General features: G+C 38.4%; 1 protein-coding gene across 2 annotated transcripts in view; it reads right to left on the bottom strand.

The window, feature by feature from the left end:
* vps50 (VPS50 EARP/GARPII complex subunit) overlaps positions 1 to 16,981 on the bottom strand; it is a 481,936-nt gene that overhangs the window by 344,480 nt on the left and 120,475 nt on the right. The window contains exon 1 of one of the 2 annotated variants that reach the window (XM_062029407.1): positions 12,284 to 13,030. The exons of the other annotated variant lie outside the window; for it this stretch is intronic. Within the exon in view, the coding sequence (XP_061885391.1) occupies positions 12,284 to 12,663 (380 nt within the window). The 5' untranslated portion in view covers positions 12,664 to 13,030. Of the gene's footprint in view, positions 1 to 12,283; positions 13,031 to 16,981 lie in introns of those variants that run through there. 2 annotated transcript variants of the gene reach the window in all.

The raw sequence follows: 16,981 nt of genomic DNA on the forward strand, positions 1-16,981 counted from the left end.
CTAGTTTTAGCTATTTGGCTGTTCTAGTTTTTTTATTTTTTTATTTTTTATTATCTGTTTATTTTTTATTAAAAATTTTTTAATACACTGTAGCACTTTGAGGTTGTTTACTCAATGTAAAGTGCTTTTTTTTACAAATAAAAAAATGCTCTGGCCCCACCACAGACCGTGGATGCTTTTAAAAAAGGCTTAAAACCCTTCTTTTTAAAAAAGCCTTTTTTTTTTTAGATATATGCATACTAGTTTTAGCTATTTGGCTGTTCTAGTTTTTATTTTTTTATTTTTTTTATTATCTGTTTATTTTTTATTTAATTTTTTTTAATACACTGTAGCACTTTGAGGTTGTTTAGTCAATGTAAAGTGCTTTTTTTTTTACAAATAAAAAAATGCTCTGGCCCTGTAATGTATACTTTTGACCCAGCACATTTGCTCACATTTTCAGTAGACCCATAATAAATTCATAAAAGCACCAAACTTCATGGATGTTTTTTCTGACCAACAAGTATGTGCTCCAATCACTCTACCACAAAAAAATAAGAGTCGTAGAAATTATTAGAAACTGAAGACAGCCACGACATTATGTTCTTTACAAGTGTATGTAAACTTTTGATCGTGACTGTATACTATATTCCAAGGCAAAGGTCAAATCATATTACATTGTCCGGGTTACAAATGTACACATACATACTGTATATGTACATTGTCAGTGATGTTTCGTATCCAGTCCCAGTGACCCTATCCAACTTCTGCCCTACCCCTACCCCCAGGTGAGGAGTTATACAGTTTGATGGCCCAGTTTTTAAGTCTTAACAATAAGACTTAAAAAGGTTTCAATGCTCTGTTTAGAGCAATGAGAGACAAATACAAACTTTGTTCAGAGTTGTCGTCTCCAAGCTCTCAAAAAGCACTTCAAGGAGACCCCTGACATCAATCCAGTAATCGACAGTCAGTCCAACACCAGGCACATCAACATCAACGTGACACTTGCCGTGTGGCCAAAATCCAGACTCTGCATTGAAGGTTAGCGGGTCGTTACGTGACACAACAATGCCAGGACACCGGGGCCCGAGTACAGACGGGTGCCCAGATCAATAGCAGGCCCGGACAACTAAAGAACTACATCTGAGGGTCCACGTTCAACACCCAGGAGAACGCTTAACAGCTTTCAGTGCAGGCGGTTCGACTGGGAGTGGAGCAGAGGCAACTGATTGAAGGACATGCTGTTCTTCAAAGGCATTTTCCTGCACACCCACACGGCCATGTGGCAGCACAAATGGCAAACTCAAACTGAGTCGCATTGAAAGAATATCTTGTTATCGTTCATTGCTAACTGTAGGGCTTTGAGCCATCATTGTGAGCTTGATTCTTTGAGTTCTCAGCCTTCTTTGTCCTCCAGAAGGCTGGATCATTGGCATACTTTTATTTCTAATGCATCACTGTTGGCTTTGACTGTTTGCATTCCAATGATCATTTGTTGCTCACTGTTCCATTTGCCCGCACAGAACTAGGGAAAAATGCCTTTTGTTTACTCTGCTCCTTTTAAATGGAACATGTTGCAAAAAGACTGGAAGATAACTGAATTTGTTTTCATTAAATGCTCAGGGAGACAAGCAGGAAACAACCAAAATAAAAGCACTGACAGGAAATAAAGACAAACACAGAGGAAAAACTAAAACATAACCAAACTGTCAGGGACAAGCCTGACAGTAGCCCCCTTTCCGATAACGGATACCAGACGTTCTAGAAAACCCCTAACCCAAAAAAACAGTCCAAAGTCACGGGAGGGTGGAGGGAGGACAAGGCGGTGGGCCGCCAGGCCAAGTGTCCCCGCAACCAGCGTGGAAGAGTCAGGTGGAAACGGCGAGTTGAACGCCGCCGCAATTGGCGAGGCGGCTCGTCCGCCGGCGTGGGAGGACCCACCGGAGACGATGGTGGCGCCCTCTGCTGGGCCACCGGAGAAACGATGGTGGCGCCCTCTGCTGGCCCACCGAAGAAACGATGGTGGCGCCCTCTGCTGGCCCACCACAGAAACGATGGTGGCGCCCTCTGCTGGCCCACCGGAAATGATGGTGGCGCCCTCTGCTGGGCCACCGGAGACGATGGTGGCGCCCTCTGCTGGCCCACCGAAGAAACGATGGTGGCGCCCTCAGCCCTCGGGATTTTTAATTTTTAATCACTGCTATTTTGAGGTTGTTATTAATGTCGATGCTGTTGTTGATAATGTTCATTTTTGTTTCACTACATTTGGATTGTTCCGTGTCATGTGTGTATGTCCTAAATTGCTCTCAATTGCTCTGTTTATTGTAGTTCTTGGTGTTGCTGGGACGGGTTTGGTTTTGGAATTGTATTGCATTGTTGTGTATTGTTTTGTTGATTGATTCATGAATTCATAATAAAAAAAAATTTTAAAAAAAGAAGGAAAAAAAAAAATAAAAAATTAAATGCGTTTAAATCCAGATTGAGAGCACTTGAGATGAAGTTTTTAAATGGTAACTGTTTTTCCAAATGTGTATGACATGTATTTTCTGGCGCACTGCCGATGAGCGGGTCTATTTTCATACAAAAGACGCACCGGATTATAAGGCGCATTAAAGGAGTCATATTATGATTTTTTTCTAAATGGAAAACTTCCTTGTGGTCTACATAACATGTAATGGGGGTTCTTTGGCCAAAATGTTGCATAGATGATGTTTTACACATCATCTTCAAGTCACTTTCTGACAGTCTCTTTTTTGTGGGCGGTCTTATTTACATGGCTCACCTTCAACAGCAGTGTTTCCCACACATTCATTTATTTGTGGCGGCCCGCCACGAAAGAATTACGTCCGCCACAAATAAATTTAAAAATAAATAAATAAATAAATAATTTAAAAAAAAAATTTTTTTATTTTTTTTGTTTTGTCCTGTCCAGCTTCTCAGGCAAATCATATAGTTGATGTAGATGCCCATATCGGCTGTTCAGATTTACTTTACAAAAGAGAAGTGTAGGCTACTTCTCTTGTTGCCTTATTTGTATTTGACCACTACTGTTTTCTGTTTATTTGTTACTGACTGTGGCAGGACACCTCTGCCTCTGTTTCACTTTATGTTGCTGGTAAATAATATGGTTGTAGTAGTAGGCTAAAGTTAAATTATTTAGTATGCACTAATTAAAGGGGCAGAGCTTTAAGAGACATTTTAGCTTTTATATTTTATAAGATATATTTTTTGTAAGAACCACAATTAATAAACATATTTCAGTGAATAACTTATTGTTCAAATCTGTATATAAATATGTACATAAAGTGTTGTAATTATATTGTAAAATGGATGGATGGATGGACGTTTAAAACAAAACTGTTATTATTAATTAGTAAGTATACATTTTTTGAGCCTTTTTAGAGAAAATCATATCATTGTAGTAAATTATGCAAATTACTCGATGATGTCATGGTGACCACGCCCATAGCCACGCCCCCACCGTCACAGGTATCTTGGCAGTTTATGGAAAACACTGATGCGTTACTGCGTTATTTTACGTTATTTTTTCATGTAGTATCGGCTAGAAACTGAAGATCCGAGTGTGTTTTATTGGAGCGCTGCGGTGTCGTCCTTCTGAATGTTCTTGTGTCACAAGCCGGAGGCGCGCTCTGTGTGTGTCTGGGTGTGGGTGTGGGGAGGGGAGGGTGGGGGCGTGTCTATGTTTACTAATAACGGAGCCGCAGTCGAGTGTCTTAACATGGAGATATTCTCACTTATTTTCTTTTGTCGAGCACAAAGAAAAGAACATTTTAGTTAAGTGTAAGTTGTGTCTTGGATCAAAGATCCTGTCTACTGTCCAAAACAACAGTTCAAATCTGCCTGGTTAGGCTTTGTGTATGTCACGTGTGCCTACCTTAGGTGAAGCCAGGTTTACAGCTATGTTGTTATTATGCTGTTTGTTACTTATGTATGTTATGTTGCAGCTATTTATAATAGGCCTGAAATAAATTGACCCTTTGAAACATATCTTTGTGTTTGTGTGTTGTATGTAGAGCACATTGCTTAGCAGAGTTCAGTGATGCAAATGCATGTCAAATTGATCAACACATTGTATTATTCTCCAGTGCTATAACAGTACTGAAATGAAGGCTAAAAGGGCATTAATGGGAGCTTTTAAAAAAAAGAGAAGAAGAAAAAAAAAGAAGTAACTAGTTACTTTTCATAGTAACGCATTACTTTTTGGTGTAAATAACTGAGTTAGTAACTGAGTTACTTTTGAAATAAAGTAACTAGTAACTGTAACTAGTTACTGGTTTTCAGTAACTCAGGCATGTGATTTGACCACAATGAAAAAGACTGAAAAAATTTCCGGGGGTCTGGGGGACCAGTGCCCTGGTGGGGGGACAAGGGGGGCAACGCCCCCCGAAGCTCCTGGTTTTTCACCAATTTAACATGCTAAAATGAACAAAGACAGCAACATTTGAAGAAAATATTTGAGTGTTTAAAGACATGAAAACGTCATTAATAGAACATACATAACCCAATTATAATAATGAATCACTGTATATGGTTCAGTCCCAACAGTATTTAGTCACTAATATTTACATCTTGTGTTCATTTCACATCCACAGGTGTCACATTGATCAGTGTTATTATCTACAGTTTATTTACAGTATTACCACATTACTTCAGTTCACTTCACACATTAGCTTTCTCGGAGAGTCCTAACATGAGCTTTCCTTGCAAATTTCTGAGCAGCCTGCATTTTCCTTTTGGTCTCTGCTTTTGTAGCTTCTTTTTTGGATTTTTGGATAAATATAACAAAATACCAAATGTAAACATTTCATTCTTTTCGCCAAAATAGGATATAAATTTATGAAAATAATTAAACGTGTTTAGTATTGTTTACTCATATTTGAATATAGGAAATAATAATAATGTGAGGACACGGACATATTGCATGAAACAAGTGTGAAAATATTTACCTTCAAGATTGTTACACCACTGACAATAGTTTCAACAGACTACATAAGAACTTAATATTACAAAATAGTATTATATGCAAATTTATTTCAAATAAATTGTTAACTGGAATCAATAATGCGACTCTTTGAATTTCTGTAATTTCATAATATATTTTCACGTGGCTTTTTATTTTTAGAAAAACCCATTTATATTTCGCAAAGCAATAATTGGTTAATATTTAAAACAAACATGCGTATTTCGCAAGCAAATATAGTTTTGGCTGCCGCTTACCTCATTATTAACAACCCTGTCTGCAACTGAAGTGGGTTGTGGGTGGATCTTTCCTCTCCATGTCACTTTCGGTTGACATCCAAAAGTACCAGCTAGTGAAAAGTTGGTATTCCTTGCTTCAAGTTGTTTCATATGTTTTTGGCGTTTCGCATGTACTTCCAAAGCCTTGAAACCTCGTGATCCATAGTCAATATTATCATGACACCACGTGCACAAAACCTTTCCGGGACGATCGATTTTCCGAATAAAATCACCGAACAAAGTCGTAACTTCCTTCTTCCCAACAGTATCAGTCATTTCCCTTTCCATCCAGTCCCATCGAAACTTATTTTTGACATGTTTATCAATTTATTTTACTCGTAAAGCGTCCTTTCTCTCGAGAACCGACATCGTTTACATATGGAAAATGGTGGTAATAACCATTATGAATGATGACGTTATTAACGTCATCATTCATAACAGATGTCCTGATCGGTCACAAGGAACATATCGACCAATCAACTACGGCGTAATATAAACTACGTCTCGAATCTTGATTTAGGGTCGGGAAAAAAAACGGGAAAACGGGAGATAATTTTTTTTTTCTTCCCGAGATTAAAAAAGACGGAATTCCGACTTTAGACGGAAAAATCACATGCCTGGTAACTAACCCAACACTGGTCATATTGCAATGTACGCGTAACTCTTATGTGTGACTGCCAACTACTGGTCACACTTATCGTTTCACCATGTGCCAACTGAAATTGCTTCTAGGTCGGTAAGCACAACCAGAATTATTCCGTACATTAGGCGCACCGGTTTATAAGGCGCACTGTCGAGTTTTGAGAAAATGAAAGGATTTTAAGAGCGCCTTATAGTCCGAAAAATACGGTAACTGTATCTTTTGCTGCCTTTTGGCCAGGACTCCCTTGAAAAAGGTATTTTAAAAAAATGTTTTTTTAATCTCAATGGGACTTTCATGGTTAAATAAAAACAAAAACAAAACATTCTCTCTGCAGTAGGGATGATACTCGAAACCAGTTTTCCCGGTTGTTTGATAAGAAAAGAACCGAGTCCTCGGACTCTAATCCCTTTTTGAGAACCGGTACCCGTTATCGAGACCACTATAGTAAAGGAAAAGAGTTGATTCTTTATTCGAATCCCGTCCCGACCAGAAATGCTCCGTGGGACATCACAATAAATGGCGTCACGTAGCTCAGTCATTAGGCGCAGATAGCGAAAGCAGGAAAACAATGGACGGGAAAAAGCGCTCCAAGGTGTAATAAAGTTCAAAACAAAAGCTATAATCCATCGAATAACTTTACTGAGATTTTAGCAGGGCAAAACACATGACGAACACTTTTACGACCAACCGGAAACATAGCAACCAGGCTAGCAACGCACTTCCTTTACGGCAGCTGTCGCAACCTTCTTAAAACAACCGCAGCACATACATATATATACAACATATCTCCCTTTTTGAACTTTTGTTTTTCTTTCCTTGTAAACAAAACAAAATCCCACTGTAGATGTGTTGTCTGTCTAATTATAAATAATGCAGACGAGGCGTGTTGGCTGAGTTCTTGACTTTTACTTTCACAGCGTGGCAACATGCAACACTTGTCGGGGCTACCGCGCTTGCTCGTAACTCCCGTTGCATGCTGGGTAGTGTAGTTGTTATATTCTCTAGCTCATAACATTTTTCCCCCATAAAGAAATAATGTTAACTCAATAAAGTGTATTTCTTTTTTTAGCTTTAACTTTTCATTTATTAGCATTGTAACCACATTTGCAAACAACTTTTCTCTTCATAGAATGTTCTTTCAATAAAGAAATAAAGTGCAAAAATGTCAAAGCATCATAACAAACAGTTACGTTCCAATAGCAGCAGAAGTGCACTTTTTGGAGAGCTGTATTATTTTCAGTTTTGTGCCCAAGGGACTGATTTTATTTAACACTATATTATTATTTATACACCTATAGTGATCACAGAGACAGCTTGTTTTTGTGTTACTGTATATATTTGTTTCTCTGAAAAATCCCACTTAATATACTTTGGGTAACAACAGTCAATATTTATTTATTTTATTTTATTTTTTTAGGTGGGTAACAGTCAATATTTATTTATTTATTAGATTTTATTTTTTTATTATATAATAAAAGTGAGCTTTTGTTCAACCAAATGTGTGTTTTTTTCCATATACAACAACCTATCTGGACTCGATAAGAGAATCGATAAGGAATCGGTTCGATAAGAGGATTCGATAATAGGCTCGAACTCGATAATTCCTTATCAAACATCATCCCTACTCTGCAGTATATTACAAAATAACACCATGTCGTACTGTATTTGTGCATTTGAGTTTTGTGTAAAGTCAGATGCAGCTCCTCCTTACGTACTGGCATCCTTCCATGATCACACAGAATGCATACATAACAAATGAGGAAAACCTAATTAATCTGCTCCCTGCAGGGAACTCGTGGATGGAAATGTAGTTAAAAGCTAATCTAATAGTTTTTTTTCCATACACCTCATTTTCAATTAGAAGTGGCAATAGGTGTCCGCAGGGCCTTGAGGCAAGTCCCTCAACAACACACTGCTGACTGGATGAATAGACTATCCGGGGCTTGAAGGGTGCAGCCCGGAAGCTCATACTTTGTGAGAGTGTCATGTTTTCTCTTGTTTCTTGCTGCAGTCATGAAAGCTACTATTATGCAACAAAGTGGCTTTGGGAAAGTGAAACCCAGCATAACGGTCACAACACGGACGCTAAGCGCTCAAATGTTTTGTTTCTTTGTTTGGCATATAGACCCAAGTCTGTGTAAATCCTCAACACAGCCCATACAAATGAATTGGTTATACCTCACTCAGCTCTATTCCAGTAATCCAGTGAAATGAGTAACAAATATAAGTGTGCACAACAATAAGGTGCAGTTCTCTTCTTTTGAAAGTGCATACAAAACAGCTGGTTAGTAAAGTACACTGCAAAAAGTGAAATCTAAGTAAGATGAAATATCTCAAATAAGGGTGATATTTGATTATTTTCTGTCTTATAAGATAATTCTTCTCACTAAGCAAATGTTATGTTAGTGTTTTACTTGTTTTAAGTGTGTTGGTCCTAAATGATCTCAGTAAGATATTACAGCTTGTTGCTGAGATGTGATGACCTATATTGAGTAAAACATGCTTGAAACTAGAATATCAACTGTTGAAAAGTTGTATCATCAACACTCACAAGTATAAAACTACTTTTTTTAAAGTAATAATTTCTTATTTCAAGCATGAAAACAAAAATCATGATTTTGACACAATTGTGTCTCATAATTAAAACAGATGACAGCCAAATGGACTTTGCTGTTTTAATTTAAATGAAACAAGAGAAAATATGTACTCATATAGTAGTACAGTTGGCACAGTACAGTAAACTGACAGTTAATATTTAAACATTTAACATGTGACATTTCAAACAACTTTGAACAGAAATAGTTCATGCACATTCAGATAAATTCTTCAAAATTACAATATACTTTTATATATATATATATATACACTACCGTTCAAAAGTTTGGGGTCACATTGAAATGTCCTTATTTTTGAAGGAAGAGCACTGTACTTTTCAATAAAAATAACTTTAAACTAGAGATGTCCGATAATATCGGTCTGCCGATATTATCGGCCGATAAATGCGTTAAAACGTAATATCGGAAATTATCGGTATCGTTTTTTTTATTATCAGTATCGGGTTTTTTTTTTTTTTTTTTTATTAAATCCACATAAAAAACACAAGATACACTTACAATTAGTGCACCAACCCAAAAAACCTCCCTCCCCCCATTTCTTTCTGTTATCAATATTCTGGTTCCTACATTATATATCAATATATATCAATACAGTCTGCAAGGGATACAGTCCGTAAGCACACATGATTGTGCGTGCTGCTGGTCCACTAATAATACTAACCTTTAACAGTTAATGTTACTCATTTTCATTAATTACTAGTTTCTATGTAACTGTTTTTATATTGTTTTACTTTCTTTTTTATTCAAGAAAATGTTTTTAATTTATTTATCTTATTTTATTTGATTCATTTTTTTAAAAAGTACCTTATCTTCACCATACCTGGTTGTCCAAATTAGGCATAATAATGTGTTAATTCCACGACTGTATATATCGGTTGATATCGGTATCGGTTGATATCGGTATCGGTAATTAAAGAGTTGGACAATATCGGCATATCGGATATCGGCAAAAAGCCATTATCGGACATCCCTACTTTAAACTAGTCTTAACTTGAAAGAAATACACTCTATACATTGCTAATGTGGTAAATGACTATTCTAGCTGCAAATGTCTGCTTTTTGGTGCAATATCTACATAGGTGTATAGAGGCCCATTTCCAACAACTATCACTCCAGTGTTCTAATGGTACAATGTGTTTGCTCATTGGCTCAGAAGGCTAATTGATGATTAGAAAACCCTTGTGCAATCATGTTCACACATCTGAAAACAGTTTAGCTCGTTACAGAAGCTACAAAACTGACTTTCCTTTGAGCAGATTGAGTTTCTGGAGCATCACATTTGTGGGGTCAATTAAACGCTCAAAATGGCCAGAAAAAGAGAACTTTCATCTGAAACTCCACAGTGTATTCTTGTTCTTAGAAATGAAGGCTATTCCACAAAATTGTTTGGGTGACCCCAAACTTTTGAACGGTAGTGTACATATATATATATATATATATATATATATATATATATATATATATATATATATATATATATATATATATATATATATATATATATATATATATATATATATATGCGCACTAATTGACTGAAAGAGCATGTACTTAGCGCGATGATGTCATGTTATCGATGGAAAAATGCATTTTTAGACCATATGGTTTGCCTGAGCGGCTAGGAGACCCCGAGAGTAACAAGATGTTGCCTTGTTGCCTTTCCATTAAGAACAATAAATTAGTTTTTAGTGTAAGTTTGCTGGTTTCAGGAAATGTAATGCCGAGCGCATATCCTTATGTCAAGATAATGGCACTAGCATTTACTTAGTTCAAGAATATTTTTCAACATATTGAGCATAAAGGTTTTTTAATTTTTTTCTACCAAGAAAAGTGCACTTGTTATTAGTGAGAATATACTTATTTTAAGGTATTTTTGGGTTCATTGAGGTTAGCTAATTTTACTTGTTTCGGAAAGTCTTGACAAGCCAAATTTTCTTGTTCTATTGGCAGATAATTTTGCTTAGTTCCAATAAAATACCCCTCATTTTTGTATTTGTTTTTGAGCACTGACTTTTTGCAGTGTACAAACACACTGACTTAACAAATGTGAGGGATAAAAATGCTAAAGTAAAAATACATTACAAAAGGGACGGCTAAAAGGCCACAGTGGCCCTAATAAAACTGGAATTGCTCCAGTGCTCATTGACAAAAATGTGTTTGTGTCTCTGAAACTGTGGGACACAAATTAATGTGGAAGCCCAAAGCCCTTATTTTCTCCCCTTGAGCATGCACTTTACCCACCCTGCGCTGCAAATAGATTACAAACTACTCACCGCCGTACTAGAGGACCAATTAGTGTCTGCAGTACCTGAAATAACCATTTCTCACTTTGGACTCGGAACACGGAGGTGGCACTCATGTTGACGTTACAAAGTTTTGTGTTCACGAAGCACTCCCATAATACTGCACAAAAATAAAAGTAGTGGGCAGTGGGTACGTGCACAACACCAGGCCTCCAATGTTTACTTTTTAAAGTCAAGGCAAGTGTTGCCTTAAAGGCCTACTGAAATGAAATTGTTTTATTTAAACGGGGATAGCAGATCTATTCTATGTGTCATACTTGATCATTTCGCGATATTGCCATATTTTTGCTGAAAGGATTTAGTAGAGAACGACGACGATAAAGATCGCAACTTTTGGTATCTGATAAAAAAAGGCTTGCCCCTACGTAGTCAGTTGAACATATACGCAAAGTTCCCTATTGTTTACAATGATGGCCGCATGAAGTGAGAGAGATTCGGACCGAGAAAGCGACTGTTTCCCCATTAATTTGAGCGAGGATGAAAGATTTGTGGATGAGTAAAGTGCAAGTGAAGGGGGGGTTGATGTGTGGGGGGATTTGGTGGTAGCGGGGGTGTATAATCTAGACCGGAAGAGTTAGGGCTGCATGGGATTCTGGGTATTGGTTGTGTTGTGTTTATGTTGTGTTACGGTGGGATGTTCTCCAGAAATGTGTTTTTCATTCTTTTTTGGTGTGGGTTCACAGTGTGGCGCATATTTGTAACGTAACAGTGTTGAAGTTGTTTGATACGGCTACCGTCAGTGTAAGCTGTGTGGCTGATGACTTAGTATGCTTTGCTGTCTCCTATGTGTGCAAGTAAAAGCTACATACAACATGTGGCCGGGCTGGCACGCAGTTTGTAAATGCTATAGAGAACAATTACTACAGTGCAATCAGGGCACTCCCTTAATTTAGTAATTACAGTGAAAATATGATTATATTTTCCCTGGGAGTTACCTAGGAGAGGCACTGAGATCCATAAGTCTCCTGGGAAAATCGGGGGGGTCGGTAAGTATGCAGCTGAGCCGCATCAGAGTGGTCAAAGAGCCGCGGGTTGCCGACCCCTGACCTAACCCAAGGTTCATAAAGCTTATATATTTAAACAAAGTAACGTACGTACGGGCAAGCGATCAAATGTTTGGAAGCGCAGCTGCTACTCACGGTACCTGATATTCAGCTGGGAATGACTAAAACAGTAAATAAACACAAGACATATATATACTCTATTAGCCACAACACAACCAGGCTTATATTTAATATGCCACAAATTAATCCTGCATAAAAACACCTAGGTGTTTGTTATGCTAGCTCCTATGCTAGCTCCTAGCTCCATAGAACACGCCAATACAATTCAAACACCTGATCAACACACACAATCACTCAGCCCAAAAGACCGTTCACCTAACCCAAGGTTCATAAAGCTTATATATTTAAACAAAGTTACGTACGTGACGCGCACGTACGGTCAAGCGATCAAATGTTTGGAAGCCAAAGCTGCATACTCACGGTAGCACGTCTGCGTCTTTGTCATCCAAATCAAAGTAATCCTGGTAAGAGTCTGTGTTGTCCCAGTTCTCTACAGGCGTCTGTGTATCAAAGTCAAAAGTCCTCCTGGTTAGAGTCTCTGTTATCCGAGTTCTCCGATCTTGACTGCATCTTTCGGGAATGTAAACAATGAAACACCGGCTGTGTTGTGTTGCTGCTGACTTCCTTCGCAAAATACGTCCGCTTTGCACCGAGAACTTTCTTCTTTGCTTGCTCAGCTTCTTTCTCCATAATGCAATGAACATAATTGCAACAGATTCACCAACACAGATGTCCAGAATACTGTGGAATAATGAGATGAAAACAGAGCTATTTCGTATTGACTTCAATGGGGAAGCCATTTTACTGTTCGACCGTCTACATCACGCGCATACGTCATCATACATAGACGTTTCCAACCGGAAGTGTGGCGGGAAATTTAAAATGTCACTTTACAAGTTAACCCGGCCGTATTGGCATGTGTTGCAATGTTAAGATTTCATCATTGATATATAAACTATCAGACTGCGTGGTCGGTAGTAGTGGCTTTCAGTAGGCCTTTAAAGGAGGGCTCATATTTTAGGGCACCAAGGCAAACATTGTTTTATTTTGAGGCAGGGGCTCCAAAGCATGCATGCATACACACACATACATATATACTGTTTTTTTTTAATTCACTATTAATATGAACTTTTTAGCTTTTTGTCATTACATGATGCCTTTATCTCTATTTTCCCATTTTGATAGAGGGAGGTATTTTTTTTAAAATTATTTCTTTAAGTTATGTTGGCGGAAAAGATCATCAGGACTCCTCTTCCTCCTATTCAGGAGATGGCAAAAAGCCGCTGCCTGACCAGGGCTCAGAAAATCTGCAAAGACTCCTCCCACCCTCACCAAGGACTGTTTTCACTGCTGGACTCTAGAAAGAGGTTCCGCAGCCTCCGAAGCAGAACCTCCAGGTTCTGTAACAGCTTCTTCCCTCAGGCCGTAAGACTCTTGAACGCATCATAATTATCCCCTCAACTCCCCCCAAAAATGGATTAACTCGCTGGAATAATAAAGACAATATAACATAAATCCATAAACGTGGATGCATATGAAAAAGTGCAAATATATTTATCTGTACAGTAACCTATTTATTTATTTATATATGCACCTTATTGCTTTTTTACCCTGCACTACCATGAGCTAATGCAACGAAATTCCGTTCTTATCTGTACTGTAAAGCAGTGATCCCCAACCTTTTTTTTTTTTTTTTTTTTTTCCCCATAAAGAAATACAATCATGTGTGCTTACGGACTGTATCCCTGCAGACTGTATTGATCTATATTGATATATAATGTATATATTGTGTTTTTTATGTTGATTTAATTTTTTTTTTTTTTATTTTTTTTTTTTTTATTTTTTTTTTTTTTAAATTAAATTTCTTGCGCGGCCCGGTGGTTGGGGACCACTGCTGTAAAGTTCAAATTTGAATGACAATAAAAAGGAAGTCTAAGTCTAAGTCTTATACGTAGATGTAGATGCTGTATCGGGACAGATCCATAAAGAGTTTGAGCAGAAATATGTCATATAGGAATTAACTATACACAATGAAACATTAACAAAATGTTGTGTCACATGAATGGCTTTTGAAGTAATACCTTTGTGACATGGAAGAAAATCACAATATAAAAAAAACAAACATGGTGTTTACTTTTTGATATCAATATAAAACACAAAGCAGTTTGGCTAAAGAAGATGAAGTCTAATAAACAAGCTTTGTTCTTCTCTTGGTTCAATACGACAATTTGGCCAGCAAAAATAAAGAGGAGTGACACCTCTCACATCGAATACACAATCTTCACAGCCTGCGTTCAATTCGATGAGATGACAAAACATTTGAGCTAGTATTGATGTTATCTGAACACTGATACAGTTTGCAGTTAAATAAAGGACGAGTGAACATCCCAGTAAACAAAGTAAAGACTTTATAAAGAAGTTGTGACAAGGTTCACGACACATCGCCTGCTACATGTTTTCTCACCTCATTAACTCTGAGTCACAGCAGCTGATGGACGCTGTATTGACAAAATAAAAGCAACATCAAATAGTTTTCTCCTTCGTTGTGTACTTTTAGTGTGGGGACAAGTGTCTCCAATATTGTCCACACCTGTCTCCATCCAAACACAGTAGTGCGCTCTTAAACGCACGGCGGGAAGCGAGGGAAAATGACGTTAAACCAAGCGCTTGGCTCCGTTTACTCCGAGGGGAAATCTCCGGAGCAAAGTCTGTGTAGTTAGTCCGCCATAATTATCAAGCCAAACGACGCTAGTGCGCATGCGCCTGACTTCGTGTCGCCTAAAATGCATTAATAAATGACGGTTTTTCGGTAATTAAAAAATTAGACGGTATTACTAACCTTCTGGAATTTTATTTGGAATTATCAATATACTGTTTACTGTTACATCCCTCGTTCATTAACAAGTAAAAAGCCAAGGGCGGTCACGGCATGTTCTTGCCGCAGATGCTGGTCAATCTTTTAGAGCGTTACGGCAAATGACGAGGGCGGTCACGGCAAATGAGGTGTCTTTGAACATGTGAAAGGATCTTCTCCGATGAAATGTCGGGAGAAGAAGTTTTTGACAGGAATGAACATGTACCGTAATTTCCGGACCATAAGCCGCACCTGACTATAAGCCGCACCAGCTAAATTTAGGGGAGAATACAGATTGCTCCATATATAAGGCGCACCCGACTATAAGCCGCAGGGTTTTGATGTGTAATTAGCGTAGTATATAGGGGTTCCTGCTACCACGGAGGGGATTGTCGGGACAGAGATGACTGTTTGGGAACACAAAGCGTCCCATTTATTAACAATAAATCTTTCAATCATTCAATCAAACTTTCACATCTTTGACATGGCGAACAGCATTCGTGCAGAGTACAAATAATACAACGCTGCAAAGTAATACAAAGTGCTCGCCTGTACGTTATCAAAATAACCAGCCTAATAACCAGTCAGTCTTTAATCATTGTGTCATCGTCTTCCTCCTGCGTACTAAAACCACCGAAATCCTCTTCGTCGGTGTCGGAGAAGAACAGGCCGTATATAAGCCGCACCCTTGTATAAGCCGCAGGGACCAGAACAAGGGGAAAAAGTAGCGGCTTATAGTCCGGAAATTACGGTACATACAGTACAGGCCAAAAATGTGGACACACCTTCTCATTTAGTGCATTTTCTTTATTTTCATGACTATTTACATTGTAGATTGTCACATCAAAACTATGAATGAACACATGTGGAAAAAGGTGAAATAACTGAAAACATGTTTCTTCAAAATAGCCACCTTTTGCTCGGATTACTGCTTTGCACACTCTTGGCATTCTCTCCATGCGCTTCAAGCACACCTGTGAAGTGGAAACCATTTCAGGTGACTACCTCTTGAAGCTCATGGAGAGAATGCCAAGAGTGTGCAAAGCAGTGTTCAGAGCAAAGGGTGGCTATTTTGAAGAAACTAGAATATAAAACATGTTTTCAGTTATTTTTTTGTTAAGTACATAACTCCACATGTGTTCAATCATAGTTTTGATGTGACAATCTACAATGTAAATAGTTCTGCAAATAAAGAAAACGCATTGAATGAGGAGAAGGTGTGTCCAAACTTTTGGCCTGTACTGTATGTTTCTTAAATAATCTGTCAAAAATGAACATTCAAATGAAAATACAGCTACCACTTTGGTTGTATTTTTTGCACTTAAGAAACTTCTCTATGACTTTAGCTCCAGACTTCTCCAGTTTGTTTGATATTGTCATGACTAGGGTTGGGTATCGTTTGAATTCGAACGATTCCGATTCTTTATTTCGATTCCGATTCCTGACGATTCTCGGTTCCGATTCTTCTTGTACCATGCCGGGATCAATGTGTTTGACAGGTAGTCCCTGGAAGGTGGTATGTATTTTGGGTTGAGAGTTTTCACCATATCCCTGCAAACATAAACAAACATGTAATGTTGCTGTTACTGTTTAGCCCAGTATCAATTAGCTTAGCTCTAACGTTATTGCTTAACTAACCTAAATGTTGGAGATTCCACCTCTGAAAAGGGATGCAGTCTTTTGACTATGTGTGCACTTCCGTCTGTGGCACCGACATCTTCCCCATTGCCGCTACGGTGAACGGAGTACGCTGAGCACATCGCGGAGCCTGGCTAGCAGGCTGTAAATTGTCTATGAAAAAATACGCGGGCTAATTTGTTAGCTGCCTCAACGTTGGCGCAAAACACATTATTTATTGCATATATATTGTTTTACTTACCGGATTCGGACTGCAGTGCAGTCACCGAGGTGCCAGGCTGGGCGTCGAAGCCAGAGGAAGAGGCACAGGAGGACGGTCGGCGCAGCGCCTCGAAGACGGGACACGCATTTATTTGTACTCGGAGGTGCTTCATCATGTTTGACGTGCACCCTCCTAAGCACGAAACAGTCCTGTCGCACGTGTTACATTTCGCCGATATTTTTTTTTTTTTAGTAAAATAAAGCCACACTTTTGACCGCCGACGCCCGCTATCCATGCTTGACTGACTCACTCGGCTACATAGGCTCGGCCATGCTAACACTTCCGGCGGTGGGCGCTTCTTCGTTGGTGTTCAGCGGCTTCTTCTTCCGGTCGGCGGACTTATTCTTTTTTTCCGGTCGGCGGA

This window comes from Entelurus aequoreus, linkage group LG20, assembly GCF_033978785.1.
Source record: "Entelurus aequoreus isolate RoL-2023_Sb linkage group LG20, RoL_Eaeq_v1.1, whole genome shotgun sequence".
NCBI classification, from domain to species: domain Eukaryota; kingdom Metazoa; phylum Chordata; class Actinopteri; order Syngnathiformes; family Syngnathidae; genus Entelurus; species Entelurus aequoreus.